Here is a 22,266-nt window from a genome sequence, read left to right as displayed (position 1 = left end):
GGAGTTTGAGGTTGCTGTGAGCTAGGCTGACGCCACGGCACTCACTCTAGCCTGGACAACAAAGCGAGACTCTGTCTCAAAAAAAAAAAAAAAAAAAAAAGAGTTAAGGTTCTTACCCAGGTACTGATTTTCTGACTGGAGGGACCTAGGGAGAAGAGAAGGTGCTATGTTAATATTGGGGGTGAAGAGTCCTCGAAGGATTAAGGACAGCACAGTGTTGTCACATCACCATCATCACCGATAAAACGTGACCATATTATATGTCTCAGTGACTAGGCAGCTGGTATAATATGAGGCAGGACACGAGTTTAGATCTCTCTGGGGGCAGTAAGCATGTAGCACATGGAAGATCATCGACATGGTGTTAGAGGCATTAGAGGCAGAGGTTTGGGATTGTCTATCAGGAAAAAGTAACCAATTTAATGGAACTGAATATCTCTTTGATAGGCCTGAAATTTTCTCATTCTTTGCCACCGATGTGTAAGTCAGATATACTCTTCCAATTTTGCTCTTTCTAAAGCCTGGCTTAACCCACGTCACCATCGTCTGTGAGCCTGCGAAGAAATTTCACTTCCTTCTCAACAGCTATTTTTGAAATGTGTGACTTTCGGGGGAGGGAGGAAAGGGCTTTATGTTTCCAGGATGGGAGCAACTGGGAAGTGAGTCCTTGGTGTAGTTCTAACCCCCTCCGAGTGTCTGCCTCAACTCTCCTGTCTATCAAAACTGTCCCTCAGACCTGTCCACAGGCAGCGTCATATGAGCACCATGCATCCCCAGGGGGCAAAGCTCGGACACCGTGTGGCGGTATGGGAAGGCGCCCATCAGTGTTTACTTACACGGTATCTTTTGTAGAAAATAGGACACTTTGCTGACCTAGTTGATAGAAGCAGTTTAGAGGTGGGTGGAGAGAAGAGGAGAAAAATGTGGATCAAGAGAAAAATTAAACACAGGTCTGCACCCTTTGCACTAACCTACAATGTCTTTCTGTGACAAAGGACAGTGAAAGGTGTGGTAAAATCTCCTCTGCACCTTTTCTGATCTTAGCCCTGTATATAAAAATGGGTAAATTTCATTGGTTAGTTGAGTCTTTTACTAACTTACTGCTGGCCAGAATGTTGTCTACCTAAAAGAAGAAGTGCTAAAATAAAAGAAACTCCCAAATAATAGGCTGATCACCACGGCTCAGGATCTTAGTGTCAGCATCTTTCCAGTCTCCCATCACTGCCTACCCTTCCTGGATCCAGGGGTTCTCAGAGATCAAACGCCTGCTATGCCCCATCCAGTAGCTCAAACTTTCCTGGGTCTTCTCCCTGCCCTCCATGTGCATGGGCACAGGTGCTTTCTGGGGTTTTTTGTGTTTTTTTTTTTTTCCTGCTCTTAATAGATTCCACTGACTTAAAGTCTCCCTGAAGTTATAGCTACAGATGTTTTCAGTAAACATTAGATATCCCCAGCTTCTCCCTCTGAGGAGTTCTCCATGGTTGGCCTTAGGGCTTCCTTCTCACTCTCCAGAGAGTGTCTTTCTCTTCCCATCAGGGGTTTCCTTTGTGACACAGAGCTAGAAAGCAGGAAGAGAATGGGCTTGAGAGACAAAGGATGAATGAGGGCTTCACGAAAGAAGCTAAGTTAACTTAAATTCAGACCTGTGGGAAGTGGAAGAGGGAGGAAAAAAGAGAGATTGACAAAAACATCAAGAAGGCCCATGGGATGCTTTATTGCTGTTGCTTGGTTTTGTTTTGTAGTGGGGTGGGGGGTCTTGAGAAATGGAAGGCAGAAAGAGATATGAGATGTTGGAGGGTAATTCAAATGGGATTCTCTTATAGTTTGCAAGAGATGCAAGTTAAAGTTCAGAATTCTTTTGTATTACCTTGGCTGATTAGACTGGGATTCTCTGAATGTGGAACCATGCAGAACCGAGACTACATAAAGACACCCAAGGTTATGTGAGCATTATAAGAGGGATCCTGGAGCCCCTCGCTGATGGAGTTAATTATCGGTGTGGTTTTAGCCACACTCACTGTGAAATATCCATCCTTATGCTGTCACTGGGTAATGGCTCTATCTTTTTCTCTTGGATCTATTGATCACATCTACACCTCAGAATGTTCTAGAATGGATGCCACATGCCATTATGTCACAGGGCATACCTCCTTTCCATGAGCACCATGTTGAGTCCTGACATTGAGAGAGACCTTCATCGCTGACTCAGCACTGCAGTCCTGCTCATCTTCATTCCTTGCATCTTCCCCTTAGAATAGTTGACATGCTCACCCACAAAACATGGGCAATCAAGGAGTTGCAAGGCCACCTCTTTGGTTCCTCAGCTTAATACATAGAGCACTGTGCACCTTCAATGCAAATTAAGGTGGAAAGCTCAAGTTTTAGTGCTTAAACCAGTATATCCTAATGGTTGAAGGTGTTTATAAGCCACTCACATATGAGAAGGTCTCTACTGTAAGGTTTGTGGGGTGTGAAATTATATGCTTCTGCCCACTTGTGTCATATAGTTCGATTTTACACCCTGGGACACACTTCCTGGAGTCTGAGCATGGTCCCCCAAAACTAAAGGTATAGCCTGCACTTTTGCACAGGGTAACACCAGAGCTAGGTTATGCAGGATTCTTTGGCAGAGCTGCACCCCAGGACTTGTCTGGGTCCTACATTAACCTCTCCATCTCTTCTTACTTTTCAAATGAGTACTAGACAACTTTTAGAGAGCTATTTTCAAAATCGATACCATGCATGGTTCTAGCCACTAGGAATAACTGCCTATCTCCTCCCCTCCTCCCCAACTCTGCCCCTCCTGGTCCAGCCTAAAATTTCCACAAACCACGCCTTGTCTGTCCAAATGGAAACTTTTCCAAGAGTGTATCTGCAGTGTCTCGAGTTTGAAAGATGAGTGTCTGCTATAAGATATAAAATATATGCATCTCTGGTTATGCATTGATCCTCTGTGATTTGTATCTGCCCTCCAGTGGCTCCCAGCCTAATGGATGCAGACACCTTGTAGTTGTGGGCCTGGAATCAGAAAAAACCGAAGCCAAATTTTCACAGTCCTGTTTATTTACTATCAACCTTGGAGAAGCAAGTTAACAAATCTCAGCCTTTGCTTTGTCATCTCTGAGATGTAGCCACTTTTAAGGGGCTATTATGAAGATAAGATGAGCTAATGGTTAGAATAGGTTTTGTTTCCTGGTCCTGCCTAAGGAATTACAATGCACAGTATCTACAGGGACATCCGTTTCCACATGACCGTCAATTGTACCAAGCCAGCTCCCCACCCCACCCCAATAATATGGTAACGGCAGTGTTGCGTTAAATACCCACACACTGATCTAATTTGTTCATTTTCCATTTAAACTGCAGCTATACTCTGATTTTAATCCTCCTAATAATCATAGTAGGGCATGGCTTTTGCTTTTTTGAGAAGAGGAAACTGAAGCCCAAAAAGGTTACATGAGCTGGCCATGGTCTTGGGCAGAGTTGAGATGAGAACTGAGACTCTGTGACTCCAGAGCCCGGACTGCTGACTTCTGCTCTGTCTGCCCACGGAGACTGGCAGAAAACAAGCAAATCCTGGACTAGGAAACAGGGGACCCAAGTTCAGATCCCATTTTTCCTCTCTGGGCTTGTTTTCCCCAATTTCACGATACTCTTCCTTTGTGCATACTCTTTCCCTGAGGGAAATGTCCTGACATTCTTCACCTACAAAGTTCCTATCACTTGGTCACCCTCAGCCTCAACACCTTGCAGGTGGGACTCTCAAGTATTACCTCCTCAATGAAGTCTTACCTCCAGCCCCCAACTCCAGAAAGACCCAACGGCACTCCCCTGCATGCAGCCACTGTCCCACCTGCATGAGTCTTCATTTGTGGATTTGTCACTCTACCCAGTGGTTGCAGTTTCGCTGGCCTTGAAGACGGAAGTGGCCTACAAGGGATGAGTCTCCACTTTAGTCCTCTCTCACTAGAGCTCCGTTGCCCTGGATCATCTGCCCCTGGTCGTCTACCTTGAAAATCCCTCAGGTGTTTCATAGTCAAAGTCAAAATCATTACCTACTCCCCAGCCCATTCCCAATCTTACGTCCCCATCTCATTGACAGGCACTAACTACTAGCTCCCATCCAACTAGCTCAACAGATGGGATTCCAACACCCTGGACCCTTCTAAACCTGCATCTTTACATTCTCTTAGTCACATCCTCTCTCCCCAACTCCTATTCCCTGGGGAAGGCCTCTATGGCTTTATTTCATGAGTTTCCTCACTGGCTTTCTAATGTCACCCCACCCCTCCAACCTCCCCTCCACACTGTAGCCAGGGTAATGTTACAAAAATAAAACCTGTACTCCCAAACCCATTGTCTAAAATCTTTCACTGTCTTCTCTCCCTTATAACGATGGTTGATAGGGTGGGAGTGAGGGAAGAAGCACATGTCTGGGGAACTCTGTCAGGCTGTGCTGTCCCCCATCCACGGCAGTCCTGGCAGGTCCCACCCCCACTCTGATAGTTCTTCATATGAACTTTCTCTCCTTATTCAATGCCTATGTCCCCCAGCTCCATGTGACCAGATATTACCCATTTTTAAGATCTATTTCAAGAGTGATCGTCTCTAGCAAATCCTTCCTACCCTCCAATCTAGACACAGTCTCTTCCCCAGCTGGAGCCTGTCTGCAAGGATCTGTGTTATGTTCTGCCTTATATTTGTCCTCTGTATTCACATCGCATCTCCTCCACTGGACCATCAGCCGTCTATTCTGATTCATCTCTATCTCAAATGTGCCTTGCAAATGCTGGGAATTCCCTGAAAACGTGTTGAATGGGAGAGCCCAGTGAACTGAGAACAGATGGCGCCCAGGATCGACACTCTGTCTCTTGTGCAAGAGAGCGTCACTCAGAACACAGCCCTGGTGTCAACGCTGAGCATCGATGGTGCACCAAGTCCTGCAGCAGCAGGGTGGCAAGGCTGGAGGGCACTACGTGAAAGACATGCCATGAGCCACAGGCCTGAGCCTGTGGAGGACACACTGTCTAGCCAGGATGAAAGAAAAATAAAACAGCGAGGCAATCAGAAAAGCTAACTACTGGAGGAGCTAAAAGAGGCTGGGCATGTTACTAGATTAGAGTGTGCTACAGATCAAAAAACTGAAACACACAGAGTTTAAGGAAATTGCCCCGAATCACATAGTTAATAAGTGGCAGAGCTGGGTGTCAGACTTGGGCAATGTGATAATAGAGTCCACACTCTGAAACACCATCTAACCTGGATTAACTGTAAACCAGAACCTGCGGAGATGCTAAATTGTGTGGCATAATTTTGAGTGATTTGCTGAGGTGGGAAAACAGCCCAGACAAAATGTGTCATTTCCTCTTGTCCACCCTATTCTAAACTGTTCCTGACTACACACTCGAAAAGTGACCCTTTCTCCTTCTGTTTGCACTCATGTGGGCAGCCACTCAAACTGGGGACCTGGGAGTCGTCTTCAGTACGCGCACATTTAATCACCTGTTGATTGTGTTTCTTAACCACCTTCCCCATTCCCCACTTCTGCTCCATCTTCATGACCACTATAAAGGGGCCCCCAACATCTGTTGTCTTGTTCTTGCTGCAGTAGCTTCCACGACCCCAATTGCCCTCCCGTCCGACTCCTCACCCTCCTGCCAGAATTATTCATTTAGAACTAACATTTGGCTACTTGGAATCTTGGGTTTTCTCTATGATGTGTAGGACTGACACCAAGTTCCTTGAACTCTTTAGGACCCAGCCCTTTGAACCTGCTGACATTCCTACTTTGCTAACCAACCTGCCCAGTTGGCAAATACAGTTCCATGTGCCTAAAATTACCTTCCCCCTCTTCCATGTGGCTTCTCAGGCTCTGGGTATCACAGATCCTGGGCCATCTTGCCTGTTTCCCTCCCCACCTCTACCCCCAGGTATGACCCCGCAGTTCCCTGTGTTACTGTGTCATATGATTTGTCACTTCAGAAGATAAAACAACGTAGTGGTTGTTAACACAGGCTCTTTAGGTCAGACCACCTGGATTCTCGTCCTGCCCATGCCACTTAACAGCTATGTGACCTTGGGCAAGTTGCTTAACTTCTCTGAGCCTCACTTTTCTCATCTGTCAAATGAGGATAATAATGTCTCATAGGGTTATCATTAGGATTAAATAAAATAGTTCACATAATGTACTTAGAACAGTACCTGGCATATAAATGATCTCTCACTATTTAAGTGATAGTTATTATTATCACCTGTCTTCTAATTTCTTTCTGGCAGTCTCATCAGTCATGTGTACTGGATCAGGATCTTTTTTGTTTCCTATCTGTACTTGGAAGAGACAGGTATAGAGTTCGCTCTTGAGAAGTTTTTGCTGAATTAATGATGGAGAGGTAGATGAATGGATGATGGATGGATTGCTGGATGGATGGACGGATGGATGGATGGATGGATGGTTGGGTGGATGGATGGATGAGTGGGTGGATGGATAGATGACAGAGTGGGTTTATGGGATAGACAGGTAGATGGATGGATGAATAGGTGGATGGGTGGATGAGTAGATGGCTGGATGGGTAGATGGGTAAATGAGGGGTTTATGAGCTGGATGAATGGGTAGATGATCAAATGGGAGAGTACATAGACAACTAACAACCTGTTAAACTTGGTCCTGTTTAAATGGTATGAACAAAGGAAAACTGTGCCTGAAGTCAATCTTGTCAGCCAGTTGAAAAGAAGGTTCTGCAGTATGTGATTTATTAAGTTTCAGGGTATTGTTTTTTTTCCATTGTTTTGGGGTGGTTTTTTTTCTAAGCACAACTGTCTTCCTGCTCAGGATTTTTGGTTTCAGGCAATCTGTTACTTGCAATATCACTGTATCCTTGTAAATCTAGACCTTCAGTAAATCTTCTTCAAGGCTTAGAAAAAGCACACAGATAAACTGGTCGCAGAGTAAAGACCTGTGACACTTGCCCTAGAAGACTTTGCAGTTTAATTGGGAAAACATACTCAATTAATAGAATTTTGTTGATCACCGTCATCCTAGGGTTGCATTGAAGCTAGGTCAAGGAAAGCATTGGCTTTTGATGACATCCAGGATAACACAAGAGAAACTACTTAGAAGGGGTGGTCTGTGGTTTGAAGGTGAGGAAGGAGGCATGTTGCCTTGAGGATGTGGCTCAGGAAGAGTTGATTGCTGCAGGTTGAAAGCAGAAAAACTAGAGGCTCCAGACACCGAGTGCAGCCTGATCCCAGGAGCAGGTGGCAGCTGACAGTGAAACAATCCAGCCCAGGGTGGAGGTCTTTGACCTAGTGAGGAATGACCTCTTAGAACCTCAGGGTCGTCATCTAAAAGGAGAATAGGTTGACTTTTTTTCCTTTGGGTAGATACCCAGTAGTGGGATTGCTGGCTCGAATGGTAATTCTCCTTTTAGTTCTTTGAGGTATATCCATACTATTTTCCATAGAGGTTGTACAGGTTTGCTGTTGGGCGGGAGGGAGAGAGGAGGAGAGGCTGGGTGAATTCACACCTAATGTGGGTGGTACGCACTGTCTGGGAATGGGCACATTTGTAGCTATGACTTGGATGGTGCAAAGGCAATATATTGTAACCTCAGCATTTGTACCCCTCTAATATTTTGAAATAAAAAAATAAAAGGAGAATAATGATATCTGTTCTACAGGGTCGTGGAGGGGATTAAGAGACATAAGGCATGTGGCATCTCAGTGCCTCACCAAACGCTCAAGGTGCATCTGTCTTCCTTCCTTCCTAGGCAGTGCAGGCTAGTGCTTTAGAGCCATGCGGCCATTAAATCCAGTTATTAGCTGTGTGGTCTTAGGCAAGTTACTTTGTCTTCTTTGCCTCATTTTCCTCATCTGTAAAGTGGAAATGACAACAATGCCTACCTTTTAGGGCAGTTGTGAGGAAAGAACGAATTACTGTAGGATAAGGGCTGAGAACAGGGCCTGGCACATAGTGGGCGCTGCGTAAGTGTCTGCTCTTGTTTTACTCCTATTTGTATTATCCCTAATAAAGAGAAGAACACTTTATTCCTGGCACTGGAGTGGGAAACAGTGAGCCCTACATCTGGGGATGAGGTAGGGACACAAACCACCCTTTACTGAGCCCTGGCTATATTCCCGGTCTTTAGGTTAATACAATGTAATAGTAACTTAGATGAATGTAATATACATAAAATACTTTATATATTATATATCATATCTACTTCAAATATAATTTAAATCAATATAATCTAATGTTAATACCCATGATGACTCTTGGAAAGAGGTAATTATTTCCCCTAAGCATGAGATGAGGAAGCTGGGACTTGCAGATGTTTGGTGACTTGCTCAAGGCCATGCAGTTACTAATTGGTGGTACTGAAATGCTGTCTGAGCTGTCAGTCATCCGTGCCATCCACCATGGTGTGTGGATCAGGAAATAGAGGCCCAAGGGGAGGAATTTACTTGCCCAAGATGTCACAGTGAGCAAGCGAAAGACCTGGCATTAGAATGCTGGACTCATAGTTCGCAGCCCAGTGTTCTTGACACCATGGGGAACACAGGTGTCTATAATTCTTCTTCTCCAAATGGGTAATGAGCTTTCTGTCCCTGAGGAATCACATTTCCAGGCACTGGACCAGCTGGGTGGGAGGCAGAGGAATGATATCCTTATGGCACCAGCCCCTGTGGCTGGCGAAGGGGATTTGGTGACTTTCTGTGGGACCTTCCAGTCCCCATCCATCACGGTTTCCAGTTCTTCACCCTCTTTCATCCTCTAGGGCCGCTGTTCTTTCAGTCTAGGATATTGAACAGTTTTCTGCGTAGGCAGATCTTGCTGCACGGTGGCTTCTTGTCCCTAGCTCAGCCTCCTGAGTTGGTGCAGGGCTTTCCTTCTGCCAGCTTCTTACCTCTCAGTGTTGCTTTCCTTCTGGGGCTACAGGGTTGGGCTTTGTCAACAGACAACAGAAAGCCTAGGGGGCTTTGACCACTTCCTACTTGAGAAGGGGAAATTTGGGGCTCTGAAAACATGCTCCCTGACATGGTTATAAAGACGTTATCTTCCTAGGCCAAGTAAACAGGATAATGGCTGCAATTAATCAAATAATCGAAGAGAGAAGGAAACAATTCTTCTCTACTTAGATGGATTTTTGGAGACCAGAATCACCCAACAATTTTTCTCGATCCACAAATGTATCACTTTTTGTCAGTGTAGCTAAATCTGATGTGAAATAGAAAACATTCCCCTTTATTTTCTTGCAACACAAGAAAAGTTCTAGCAAAGGGAATATCATGAACTTATTTGAGTTTTTTGATTGCTCAGAAGCCAAAAGCTAGGAGGGACAGTAGAAAGAGATTGAAGGTAATGATTTTTTTCAAGCTCTCTTTTGGAGAGTGGAATTCTTAGCCATGTCAAATCTTAGGTGAAACTTCAATTTATAAAATAGGTAGATGGAGATGCTTGGATTTGGCAGATAGTATGGGGACCAGCACTCCCACCTGCTTGGTACTCTCCTTCTTCATTACAATGTGGCTGCTCTGCAGAACCTCAGGCTTCTGGGAAAATAGTTTGAAGACTAAGAATCTAGTTCAGCCGACCTCACTTAGGAGAAGGTGCAGAAATGAAGGCGCAGAGAGTTTGTTCAAGGTAGAGTCTGTTCAAGTCGAAGTTTGGAACTCCCTTTTAGTACACTGCTTTTTCATGGTAAGGTTCAGTTTTTTCTGTGTACCGGTGTGTAACAAACTGCCCCCAAAATCTAATGGTTTAAAGAAGAGCAATTACTTATTTTGCCCATGAGCCTTCACTTTAGGCAGGGCTTCAAGGGAATGACTTGTTTCTGTTCCAAGATGTTCAGGGTCTCAGGTGGGATGACTTAGTTGACTGGGACTAGGACGTTGGGGACATTCCTTTCTCTTCATGTAGTTTCAGGGCCTTTCCATGTGATCTCTGCAGCATGGTGGCCTCAGGGAAATGGGGCTTCTTACGTGGAGGCTCATGGTTCTGAGAGAGAGTTCTGGACAGAGCTGTGAGGCTTCTTTTCTACCTAGTTTGGAAAGTCCTGGAATGTAAGCCCTGCCACATTCGAATGGTCACACAGGGTTAGCCCTGATTTGATGTTGGGAACACTACACAAGGACCTGTGTATTGGGAAGCAGGGGTCCCTGGGAGCCATCTCGGATTTCCTTGCTTTGGGCATGACCTTGCTGAATAGATTCTGATGTGATTTCACTTGGACTAGAGAAGACAGAAGGAGTAATTGTGGTGTTGCTTAGATCATGGGAACACTGTCAGGTGGAGGAGCCACATTTGTCCCCGACTGGTCCTGGGAGGCCACAGAAAGCTGATCCAAGACACCCCCCCTCCCCCAAAAAACCATAATTATATAAAGAAACTAGTTTTGGTTAACCACAAGAAAGAACTTTCAAACAATGAAAACAGTCAACTTGAAACTTGGCTTCCTCTGTGTGGGCTAATGAGTTTCCCTATCACAGGAGAGGTTTCTCTCATTTCTTCTACCACTGAAAATATCTGATTCTCCATGAAGACGATTAGTAGAGGAACTTGCATCTCCTTGAGCTTAGGGATGCTAAAATAATATATGCATTTCTAAGAATCAAGATTTCATAAAAATCTAATTCTTGTTTGTTTGTCTTTTCTTTTTTCCCTCTTTTTGGACATTTTCTTCATCTGACTGCCCATCAATATATAGAAGAAATGCTTATTCCTACTCCTATTACTTGTAAGTATCGAGCCAGTGTTAACTTTACTTCGTGCCCCGTAAGGGACCCTGTAGCATGCATTTCCTGCACCAGCCAAGTGTCTGTTGGTTTCTCATATTCACTTCTGTCTACGTCGTCTGTAGCCCAAAAGTTTTTATTTTACATAGTTGTGTTCCATTTGAAAATGCACTGTCTTTGTTCAAGTCTGTTATGTTTCTGCCATCCTGGAATTTTTCCCCCTATTTTTGGATATATGAAGGGCTTTTTCTCCTTTGGGAGTATAATTTTCTAGTTAGGAATCCCTGAATTCCAGCCACAGGGGGGACTCAATCCTCCTGTAGGACTTGCATACATAAGACAGATCTCAGCAACTTCTGAGTTTGCTTGTGTCTTCTTAGGGCCTAGGTAGTCCTGGGGGCTCAAAGGTTAGAAAGGGACTCATTGGCTGTTTATGCTATTTCAGAAAGTCTACGGGGTATCCTGACTTTATCTAGAACCAGCCTCACAGGTGACAGAAACATCCAACGTCTTTGCTTTGGGCTGGAATTATCTGTTTGGTGTTTAGCATTAGTTATCTCACGTTATCAGTGTATTTTGTTGGGAATTTTAGATGTCTGCTTTCCTATCATTTTTTTGCACTTGCTAAATAAAGGTTATTTTTAAATTAATAAAACAGAGATTCTTAAAACATGAGAGTAAAAGATAAAAAGTATGTACAATAGATCTTTGGTGATTAAAAAAAAAGTTAGAAAACCACTGAATTAGTTCTGCATCCCTAATATGTATTTTCTATTTTTGGAAATTGAGGTCCCTAGAGATATGTGAACTCATCACACATTCATCTAGTAAAAGAGTGAGACTAAAACTCAGAATGCCTGGATCCTAGTAAAATGTATTGCACAACACTGCATGTCTTCCCCTACCCCTGGCAAACCCAGCTTTATGAGAGAGGCCATGCCCATCAGCAGTTACCTGCTGAAGCCTTCACAGGTGAAGATGGAGCCAGCAAAAAGCTGCCTCATCCCTTCTGCTCAGTATTGGGTCTGCAGGTCTGTAGGGATGGTACCGCCAACCTCGTGTTATATAAGAACAAACGACCACCAATGCTGGATGCACCAGAGAACTTACTTCATTTGTTTATTTGCTTATTCCTCAAACATTCACTGAACATGCACAGTAAGTTCCAGACAGTGTGGATGGAGAAATGACTAGGACTTCCAGCCTCACCCTCACAGTGTGCTCAAGCCTGAGAGATTAGCATAAAATCAAACAATTGAAATACCACCTGAGAGGTGCCGGCACAGATTGTGGTATAGGAACACTTAGTTGAGTGACTAATTTTTAATTTGGCAGGGGACAGTTGTTAGAGTATTTAGAGATGCCTTTAGCCAATATTGAAAAAAATACAAATTCTGATGAGAGGAAACAGCATCTGCAAAGGCACGGGGGTGTGAAACAGTGCGGCGAGTCATTGCCGTGGTGGAGAGAATGAGTTTTTCAAGTCAGGCAGCTCTGGACTCAGGTTCTGCCTCTCACTCACCGGTTGTGAGCTTTGAGCAAATTTTCTAAACTCTTTGAGTCCCCCTTCTTCTTAACTCTAAAATGAGAGCAACAGTACCTAATTCATAGAGTTACCGTGGAGAAGAAGAGATGAGAAGATTTTTTAAAGTGCCTGGTACAAAGTTGGCACTCCTGAAATGTTAGTTTGCTTTCTTTCCCCTTCCAGAAACCACAGGGGTCATGGCAGTAATGGCGGTCGCTGGGAGCCCATCTAGTTGTGCAGGGGTCCTTAGGGCCTCAGTGTTCCACGGTGGGTGACCCATCGCAACCTCTGTGCACCTCGCCCCTCTGTCTGTTAGCCAATGTATGTAACATTGTCTTCAGGTGCCCACTGTATTCCATGCACGCTGCTGGGTGCTGTGGTGAAATCACAGATGAACAGTGTGGACGTGTAGAAGACAGATGTGGAGTGGAAATGCCCGTCATTCCAGGTGCAATGATAAACAATTGGTGCAGAGCTGAAGTTTTATGCCACGGCCCTAGAGCGTGCAACTCAGGCTGGCAGTGTGATGCAGAAGCATCTGGCTGGGACACAGGGTTCCCATAATAGTATTCATCATTTTATATTCACCAACCCCAAAGCACCAAGTGAATGTCACTGTAATATTCTGTCTTCTATAGAGAAGCCTTAGGTAGTTAGATTTTCTCTTAAGCACCATCTCCCTATCCCCAACCTCCTCCAAGCACTTGTGAGAGAAGATGAGGCATCTCCTGGAATAAGGCACTGAATAGGTAGGGTGTGTCTAACATCTGGACAAGAGGGGAGAAGGGAACCATCACCACATGCCAAGTACTTTGTACATACTTAGTTCAGTAAGTCCTCGTAATAGCCTAGTCTGCTAGGTACCATTATCCAAATTTAACAAAAGAGAAATTGCTCAGAGAAGGTAAATCATTCTCCCAAAGCCACCCAGAAGTAGATAGGAGGGAGAATGAATTATCTTGGAAATAGAGACATCTGCAGAGGGAGAGAATGGTTTGGAGCAAAGAGGATGAGTATGACTCTGGATATATTGGGCTGAGAATGCTGGTGGAGCTCCCAAGCAAAAGTGTCCCGTGGGAACTTGGAAATGCAGAGGTAGAGTTTGGGTGGGAGGTGAATGTTGGGAGACTTTATCTGAGAGGTGGCAGATGAAAATATGGGGTGGATGAAATTAGGCCTGGATAAAAAATACAAGAACAGAGGGCTAAGGGCTGAGGCCCAGGAACTGACCAGGGTTAAAGATTCAGAGGAGGAGAAGCAGACAGATGGGAAGGAGGAAACCATCAGAACCAAGAGGTGGGGGCCATGGCAGGAGGAGGAGTTGGTTGGCCATAGCAGATGCTGCGGAAGATGGAGGTAGAGAGCATGGGCATGACCTTGACCTTGGCCAGTGGAGCCCTGAGCCCTCACTGCCCAGGATGGGTACCATGAACCTGCAGCATCGCATCCCCTGCAAGCTGGCTGGAGACACAGCATCCAGGGCCCCAGCCCAGACCTCCTGAATTAGAACCTGCAGCGTAACAAGATCCCCGGTGATTCATGTGCATGTCATGGTTTCAGAAGCACTGACTTAACCAGAGTCTCACTTGTCTCTTCTATAAAATAGGAAACATAATACCCTCCTCACAGGGGTTGGGAACCCTCTGGTCCCTCCAAAGGCCCCAGAATCTTCCATGAAAGAAAAAACCTTCAACACACTTAAAAAAAAAAAAAATCAGGCCCCCAGGTCCCAGGTTGCTAATCCTTGCCCTACACTTTCAAGAGTAGGGAGAGGATGAAGCTCAACATTCACCCTGCTTTATTGAGCTCCTACTGTGTGCTGCATCCTGTGCTTGGTGTTGCAGACACAAAGGTGAGTAAGGTATACTCTGTACAAGCCTACAAAAGGACAGGAATTACCAACTGGTCCTTACTATGCGTCAGACTCACCTAGTGCTTATAACATGTCCTGCAACACATATGTTATTGTGTTGATTTTATTCAGATGTTGAGGCTGAAATTTGAAGACTCGTCTATATCCACAGCCAGGCTGCAGCAAGGCAAAGTTTGAGCCCTACCCGTACTTTTCCCCGGGCTCTGTTCTTCAGCGGGCAGAGCCATTCCTGCCTGCATGTGCTCGCAGAGCCTAGCCAGGTCGCAGGAGATCCAGCCTCCAAATGCAAGTCTGTCTGCCTGTAGAGACCCATTTCTGTCTACAGCCGTCAGGGCCTTGCTAGCAAGAAGAAGTGGTAGCTATTTCTGGGGCGGCAGGAGGCTCTTGGGGCGACCTTGTCTCTGCTGTCCTGGGGATTGGCCGCGTGGTGTGGCTGTCTCTGTGCACAGGTTAGCATGCTAAGGGGGAATCAGAGCTGAGGGCCCTGGGCTGCTGCAGCAGAGGAAGCCACAAGGTTAGAGCGAGAGGTGACCAAAAGAGTGCAAATGACCGGGATTAATAATGGCCCAGTAAAAGTTGAGCTGCCAATAAAAGGATTGGGGGACCTAGGGACACAGGAGAGTTTAGGATAGGGCCCTCATCCAGGACACACACTCACTCACACACAAATGACAATAGCACGGGTTTGGGTGTCAGACCTACATCACAATTCTAGGTCTGCTTCTCCTGCCAGATTGTTTTCACCTTGAACAATCATGGAACCACCCTGAGCCTCTGTTTCTTCATCTGCAACAACAGCGACTTCCCAGCATTTTGGCAAGGGGTGATGACAGAATGTATAGAGAGAGTGGCTGGCACATAGTAGGTGTTTTACAAATAACAGCTACTATTCCTCACATTCTAAGCTGACAAAAAATGCTTCTCTAGAGCTCCTTTTTGCCTTTCTGTAGTAAAGCAGCACCCAACAAGTGCAATTGTTCAGTGTTTGCCTTTTAAAAGGATATTAAGAGTTGGCATGTGTCCACAGGTTAATTTACCTCAAGGTGTGTGATGGGCACAGTAATTGTTTTGAACAGAGACATTTTAGTGCAGTAGTTCTTTAAAAAGCACTAAGATATTTACCAACCATTCTGGCTGAGAGAGCACTTAACTATTTCACTTAGCCTTGGGCAAATACCTTGTGCAATATCTCAGAGACAGAGAACTGTGACCTGGGCTGGTTCTTGTCTACAGATACTCCATAGGACTCTTGGGCTTTTCCTGTGTTCCTCCTCCCTCCCCCACCATTTCAGTATATTCAAATTCTCCATCATTCCTCAAGGTCCAGAACAAATGCTGCCTCCTACAGGAAGTCTTTCCTGATTCTCCCCATTCTGTAGGAATGGCCCTTTCCTCTGAACTGCAGTCGCTTTGTAACATGGGCAGGAGCAAATGTATCTTAAGGATGTTTCTTGTTCATTAGGGTGCTCTCCATGGTACCCCTAATGTATACAGCGAATCCCCAGTAAATGCCTGTGGAATGAGTGAAGGAACGAGACGAAATTAAAATACATAACAGCTAAAGTCAACAGGAAGATGCTCTGTTCTTAAAAAGGAAAAAAAGATGGCATCGAGTTTTAGATAACTCCCAACCAGGCCCTGTACCTTTCTTGGTTTTGTAGTTTTTAGGCACCTGTTTTTGCACCTGTGTGATCTGGACAAGCCATTTAACTTTTTCTGAGTCTCAGTTTCCTGATATGTAAAATGGAGGTGAAAAAAAATGCAAAACTTACGCAAGTCTCATGAGAGTCGATGGACATAATGTTTGTCAAATGCACACCACACAGTAGGGCCTCAACCAAAGCAAGAGACTGCTTCCTTTCCCCAAACGCATGCGCCTTTTCGCACCATCAGCTACTTCAAATCTGATATCGTTGCCTCAACATATTTAAAGAGGCATTTTAAAATGATTATATCAAGAGATACTCAAAAAGTATTTAATGTAATTTATCAGCCACTTTGAATAAAAATGAAGAAAAAATAGGAATAGGAGAAAGCCATTTAAAGATGATAAATGCCAATTACCGAAAGCTGACAGCAAACATGTTGGCAGGTGAAGATCTAAGACATTACGGTGCAGTCAAGAGAAAGGGGATAACTTCGCAGCTGCCGTTCAGCCAAGGGGAGGACCTTGGTGAGAATTCTGATTCCTGGGCTCCACCCCCAGATCTGCTCAGTCACTTTGGAAGCATGGCCTGGGAATCTGCATGTTAACAAGCATCTTCAATTATTATTTGAAGAGTTCCTGACATCCTCCCATCACTCTGATGTAACTGTCCCTTTCACAATGTCTGTCCCCGCAGTACCTTCTCCCTGGAATGCCTATCCCCCTAGAAAATTACATTACCTTTTAAAGGGGAGCACATCATTCTCTCTTGCTTTGGTAGCCTTCCATTGCTACAGACCATATCCGTAGCACTGGGCTCATATTTTTGCTGTTGAATTCATCTTTCATGCCTTCACTCATTGCCTCATTCATTCATGAACCTTCTCAGGTTATACTGCCCTTGGCATGTTTGCATGTCTGTTTCTTTGTAGACGAGGGTGGTGTATCACTCATCTTTCATTTCCCAGTGACTAGTTCAGTGCCCAAAACAAATCAGGCATCATAAGATTGTGTTGATTAGGTGGGGGTATGTTAGTACCCCTCCAATTTTTTTCTGTCTCTCATTGAGTTATATTATGCCATTCTCTAGAAGTTAGTTAATATCCATTTTCATTTATTTTGGCATGTGGTGATGGTGGTTATTTCAGATCACCTATTTTGGAGTTTCATGTTGGTTTTAGGTTTAGAAATAATTGCATCTGTACTTACATGTCACAACTATCAATGCATAAAACTAGTGGATGCTGTCACAACATGATAGATACAAAATGCACTGGCTAGATCATGTGTACAAATAGATTTGGATAGGGCTCATGACTCAATGGAGCCTTTGTTGGTTACTACTTTGTACTGGATTCTAAGCACATCAGTCATGAATACCAAACAGAGTAAATCTGTAAGTCAGGGGCTCTATCACCTTAATCAGGGAAAGTACAAATGAGTGTTTTCCCTCCAAAGGTAGCAAAAAAATATTTATACTTCAGTTGTAAATGTATACCTGAGTTTAAGTTGTAATCCCAACCAGGTATTAGTGATGACTTGAGGCCTTGAAAGGTATGTCTGTGGTTCTAAAAGCTTCTACTCTGCAAACACATTTGAACTTCATAAAGAAGGTGAACAGGGGTATGGGGGACTCTCTGCTGACAGAGAGGGGTGCCCTACTGAAGTGTGGTTAGGAAGAACATTCCTGTAGAAGACACTGGAATGTGCTACTCAGATCCCCCTTCAAGAATGAAGGACTTGCTCCCCCAGTTGCTGGCACTGCCCTTTGGGACTGGCTTTGTGGAGTTGCCTTACCCAAGATCATCCATTAACTGGTCAACACAGGGTGTCATAGTCACCCCAGCTTCAGAGCTTCCTGTGGGCTTGGCTTCAGCCACCACTGCAGCTACGTCATCACTCACTTTTCCCTTCTGCCCGCTCTTTCTCTTCCCCTTCCTCCCCTCCCCTGCCCTTCTCTCCCTCCCCTCCCCTACCTTACCCCCCCTCCCCTCCCATTCCCTTCTTTCTGCAGGGAATACATCTCAAAATACATCTCCTGCATGTCAATTTCTTTCTCAGAGTCTGATTTTCAGGGGGCCTAACCTGTGGCACTCTAGTTGGCTTTTCCTTAATTTGGCCACTGTAGATTAGTGGGCGTGAGTATGTAACACCCTAAACTAGCCAGGGGAGAGAACAAGGATTGGAAGTGCCCAGCGACAGTGCCCCTTAGCCATGTGTCTCCAGAGCAGGAGTGGGTTTACTTCTGAAAGCATAGCCTTCAGCAAGCATCCCCCAAATGGGAAAGACTCTTGCAGCTAAGGCTGCAGCGAAGATAGGATCCTGAGGTGAACAAACTGGGAAATGTCTTTCTAAGTGGTTCAGCGTAGTGCTTTTAATGGAAGGAAATGCGTTAGTTAAGCCCTACAATGTTGGCGATGATGGTAATTATTGCATCTTGTTTGTACATAGAGCTTTATCTCTTCCAAAGTGCTTTCCCACTTACTACCTAGTTGTCTGGTGAAGCTCAAGGGTATTTCATAAGACAGTATTAGATAAATGACTGTGCCAAGCAGGAAAAGCCCTGAGCATTCTGGCTCCACAGTTTTAGGTAAGTCTCTTAACTCCATCCCAACTTCAGTTTCTCTTCTGTAAAATGGGAGTTATAACACCTACATTTTAGAACAGCCCTGATGTTTAAATGACATATTCTTTCATTCATAAGCATTTACTTAGCAATTTCTTTGTGCTAAGCACTGAGCTAGGTGTTGAGTATTGAGTAAGAAATATTCCTCTCTAGGAACTCACAGGTTAAAAAGTACTTGGACATGTTAAGAAAAAGTTATAAATCCTAGTTCCACTACTTAGAAGCTGTGAATTCTAAACTCTCTGAGTGTCAGTTTTCTCATCTGTAAAATGGGAACGATAGTGTTCAACTCATGGGATCATCTTAGGAAATTATGTAATACAGTATATGTGCCAGGGGAATTATTGTCATTCATGAAGTGGTTGAGATGAGCTAGAACAAAGCAGTGGTTGCTTATGTCAGAGAGAGAGAGAGAGAGAGATCAACTGTAACCACCAGATATAGATAAATGGAAAAAGAATTTGTCAGATAGCATGAAGTAGGGTAATTGTAGACGGTGGTTCTTAAACTTTACAGATTTTTCCCCTCTGAGCAGTTGGATGGGATATGGCTCATCCTAGCAACCACCCATGGTGATATCAACAAGACAGATCAGAAATAATGAATGATTCTGGCCAGAATCGCAGGGTAGACAATATCATTTTTATACAAGACCAGTGGGCAGAAATAGAGCTGGGGTTAAAGGTGAGGCAGGGAGACAATGGCTATTGCCAAATGTAGGGGCTTGCAGACGGGCTTGTCCTTTGTGATGTGCCTGCCAACACCTTCCTTTAAGAAGTCAAAGTTCTCAGAATGCGAGAGGGGCCACCATAGTCTGGAGTGCCCCACTGGAAACATCTCCTCTTTCCTGGACACAGAGCTTAGAGGAGTAGGTGGCATTTTGGGGAGGGTAGGCAGGTAAAGGAGAGGACCAGAAGCCACAATCTATAAAGGTTGGAGAACTGATTTAACTGGATTTGGGGCAGTGCCTAGACATATGATTGTCCTCCAGGTTGCTCTAATCTGAAACTGTGGCTGAGAAACATCCATCTGGGAGAACGTGAGGGCATTTGGAAGGGCAGCGTGAAGCCTTGGTCTAGCCATTTAGCCCAGAACCTTAGTCGAGAATTTGGCCCCATAGGCTCATCAGATAGACATGGCTTTAACTATGATGATGGAACCTGAGTTTGGAGGGCAAAGTCCATACAAGACAAGACGCTATTTGGTGGCACCATTTCCATTCTTAGATCTTGAGTCAGGCAGTCCTTATGCTCTGCATAAACGTATAGCGATCACTTAATGAAAGACTAAAATGCCCGAGGGGCATGTGCAAATAGTATTTAATTTATGGCCACAGTCACTATTCATAGTGGTTTTGTGCCCCTCTGGAGTTAAGACTCCTCAGCCTTGACTACCGAGAAACCCTTGCTCAGAAGCCTGCCCCACCACCAGAGCCCCTGGAGCCCGGCACGTCTGCTGATGAAATCTCCTTTTTAACAGGATAAAAGAACATTGGTTGAGCTGGTTTCTAGAGCAGTGTTTTATTCCAAAGGCTTTCAACCACTGTGCAGAACATTCTAAGAGGGAGGGAATTGGTGGGTATATTGCAACCACCCACGTTTTTAAAGTAGAAGAATAGAAGATTAGTGTGGTCAAAACCCTATTTTTAATGGGAAACTTGGTTTTTATAAAAAGAGAAAATATGGTTTTATTAAGGCTATAAACCAAATTGAGCCACAAGACTAAAGAAAAGGCTCGTTTTGTCTTGGAAAACAGCTTAGCACCAATGCACTTTTGTAGAAATGGAGAAAAGCTAAGAAAGCATTTATATTTTATCTTATTTTATTCTTCCTTCCCCATGTCAATTATGATTTGGGTATCCACTCAATGGGAAGAGAACTTTTGGTGAAAAATATAAGCTCAGTTCTGGTTGAGATGGAATTTCATACTATTCATTTTTATTATCCTTTGCTTTATACAGCAAAACTAACATGAAAGAGTGAGATCTAAGGTTTTTCCAGGAGATCTGTGGCTGATTCAAAGTGTACACATTGCCTGTATTGCTCTGTTGTGTTTTCCACCCATCTAGGCAGGGGGCAATTTGCTCAATAAATTATACTTCTGTAATCTCATCTCCCATTCCTTAAGGGTATAAAACAGTGCTTTGGCCTTCACCTGGAATGGTGAAGAAAACAATATCTCATACCTGGAAGCAGCATGGTAGATACACAGACTGGACTTAGGTTTGAATCCTGGACTTTGCCACATTCTAACCTAATTTCTCTGAGCCTCTGTTTCCTCATTTGTAAATTGGGGGCAGTAATACCAAATTTGGAGGGTTGCTGTGGGGACTTGCCAGGACAACATAAGATAATATAATATATGCACAACATCTGATTCTACATCTGGTACATAGTAGGTGCTCAGCACATTGTAGTCATTATTATTATCATCACATTTTATGATTTATATTAGTATGTCTACCTCTGTTTTGCATTTTACCAAGCACTTTCACATAGGTATCTCATGAAATCATTGACTCGCCCCGGTGAGGAAATATCATTTTAAATTGAAGGAAATGAAGGTTCACCAAATTGATGAGGGGCACAGGCTATATGAAGAAAGAGACTCATGGAACAAAGAGGTGCCAGTTTCTAGTGCTGTGTTCTTATCATGAACTGGGAGGTAGGGGTGGCAAGGATTCTGAAAGAGGCCACTTATTTTACAGGACAGCATAAGAAGCAATAGGAACTACAATCTCTGCCCCAGAGAGCAGCCTTTTACAGGCGTGAGTCCAGGAAGAACATGCAATGAAAGTGTGCAAAGGTGGCCCTTAGCTGAGAGTGTATAAACATCGCTACAAATTACAATAGGAAAAATAAATTTAAAAACCTGTACCAACCACTTCATTCCTTTAAATATATTCGCTGTATAAACAGGGCAAGAATAAAACAGAGGCAAGATCATTCATTGTTTTATAATTTGTATGAAATTTATAATCTGCATTGGAGAAAAAGGACAAAGATTAAAAAGAGGATAGTGTTGGGGTTGTTTTTAATTGTTGTTTTTCAAACTGGCCTTTTAAGTCCCACTTTTAACTTTACTGAGTAAATTTTCATCTCTTAACATGTAGTTTATAGTGTCTTATATAAAGACTTGTGCCTTGGAGAAGATTTTATTCAAATTCTTCTATAGCAAACATACAGGGGGAAAAAAAGAACACCTGTATTTAAAAAGCATACCTAGATGATTATCCCTGAGGCTAGGGCCTGACATCTTAACTATCACACAGGAAGATGCCAGGGAAGTCTAAAGAACTTCCTAGCAGTGCTTATTTAGCAATGAAACAGGTTGAATGTGAGGTAGTGAGCCTTCCATCACAGGAGATTGGACCACCTCCTTTTGAGAATGGCACAGAGGAAGTCAGGCATCCCTAGGAATTGTTCCCTGTGTTGACTACAACATCTCCCCTTAACCACCCCCTCCAGGACATTATAAGCAGGACCAGTTCCTGGGTCTCCCCAGTCCTCTAAGACACTTGACCCATAGACACAAAGAACTTGAAGCAGTAGACAGAAATAGTATCCCTGAAAAAACCAACACAGACCAGACTTATCCTTCCATCAGCTGCAGTTTATGATGGCACATTAAATTCAATTGCTTTCTTTAGGAGGCTGGTGTTGGGACCTGTCATCTCTAACCCAGTGCCATCCATTCTAGCTTCCCCCAGGAGTGCAGACAGACCAGCCGCCTTCCTAGTGTACACTAATTAATTTATCTCATGCTTGTGATTTTTACGGCGCTTAAGTGCTGGAGCATTTCTGTTTATTCTTCTCCCTGCAAAGCACCTCACATTGCATAAAGACCATGAATCTCCATTGCAAACG

At 44.1% G+C, this 22,266-nt stretch overlaps 1 protein-coding gene across 5 annotated transcripts in view; it reads left to right on the top strand.

Annotated features, from left to right (window-relative positions):
* Nucleotides 1–22,266, top strand: part of PTPRT (protein tyrosine phosphatase receptor type T) — a 1,014,822-nt gene that overhangs the window by 859,665 nt on the left and 132,891 nt on the right. For 3 of the 5 annotated variants that reach the window (XM_012781110.3, XM_020281830.2, XM_076011127.1), the window contains one exon: nucleotides 10,704–10,733. The exons of the other annotated variants lie outside the window; for them this stretch is intronic. In XM_012781110.3, coding sequence (XP_012636564.2) covers nucleotides 10,704–10,733 — 30 coding nt within the window. The remainder of the gene's footprint in view (nucleotides 1–10,703; nucleotides 10,734–22,266) is intronic. 5 annotated transcript variants of the gene reach the window in all.

This window comes from Microcebus murinus, chromosome 16, assembly GCF_040939455.1.
Source record: "Microcebus murinus isolate Inina chromosome 16, M.murinus_Inina_mat1.0, whole genome shotgun sequence".
Lineage (NCBI taxonomy): Eukaryota > Metazoa > Chordata > Mammalia > Primates > Cheirogaleidae > Microcebus > Microcebus murinus.
Note: the sequence above shows the minus strand (reverse complement) of the source record. Positions and strands in the feature narration are given on the sequence as shown.